The sequence below is a fragment of the Fulmarus glacialis genome, unplaced genomic scaffold (assembly GCF_000690835.1).
Source record: "Fulmarus glacialis isolate BGI_N327 unplaced genomic scaffold, ASM69083v1 scaffold36283, whole genome shotgun sequence".
Taxonomy (NCBI): Eukaryota; Metazoa; Chordata; class Aves; order Procellariiformes; family Procellariidae; genus Fulmarus; species Fulmarus glacialis.
Genome location: NW_009204223.1, coordinates 6,738 through 7,050, shown reverse-complemented (window position 1 = coordinate 7,050; position 313 = coordinate 6,738). Strand labels below are relative to the sequence as shown.

Here is a 313-nt window from a genome sequence, read left to right as displayed (position 1 = left end):
GCATCTCAAACCGAGGAGGAAACGCTGAGAAGACAAAGTACCTCAGAGACCCTGAGAACTCCCCCACACCACCATGAATGAAAGCGTGCCCGATACAGTAACTGGATTATAATTTTTGGTGTTATTAATTTTATTATTATTGGCTGCTTTACTTTTTTGGGTTCATCCTGCTCCTCTTCTTCCTCTCTCCCTTCCTCTTGCTGCTTCCTCTTGGGAATTATGGCTCACCCGGGGAGAAGAGGCTACGATAACCGGGAGATAGTGCTGAAGTACATCCACTATAAACTCTCGCAGAGGGGATACGACTGGGCTG

At 47.0% G+C, this 313-nt stretch overlaps 1 protein-coding gene across 1 annotated transcript in view; it reads left to right on the top strand.

The window, feature by feature from the left end:
* Positions 1-219: 219 nt before the first annotated feature.
* The window catches only part of BCL2 (B-cell CLL/lymphoma 2), a gene marked incomplete at its 3' end in the record, with an annotated part of 5,517 nt that continues 5,423 nt past the window's right edge, over positions 220-313 (top strand). Inside the window, exon 1 of the mRNA XM_009574923.1 lies at positions 220-313. This exon is cut by the window's right edge and continues 332 nt beyond it. Coding sequence (XP_009573218.1) covers positions 220-313 — 94 coding nt within the window.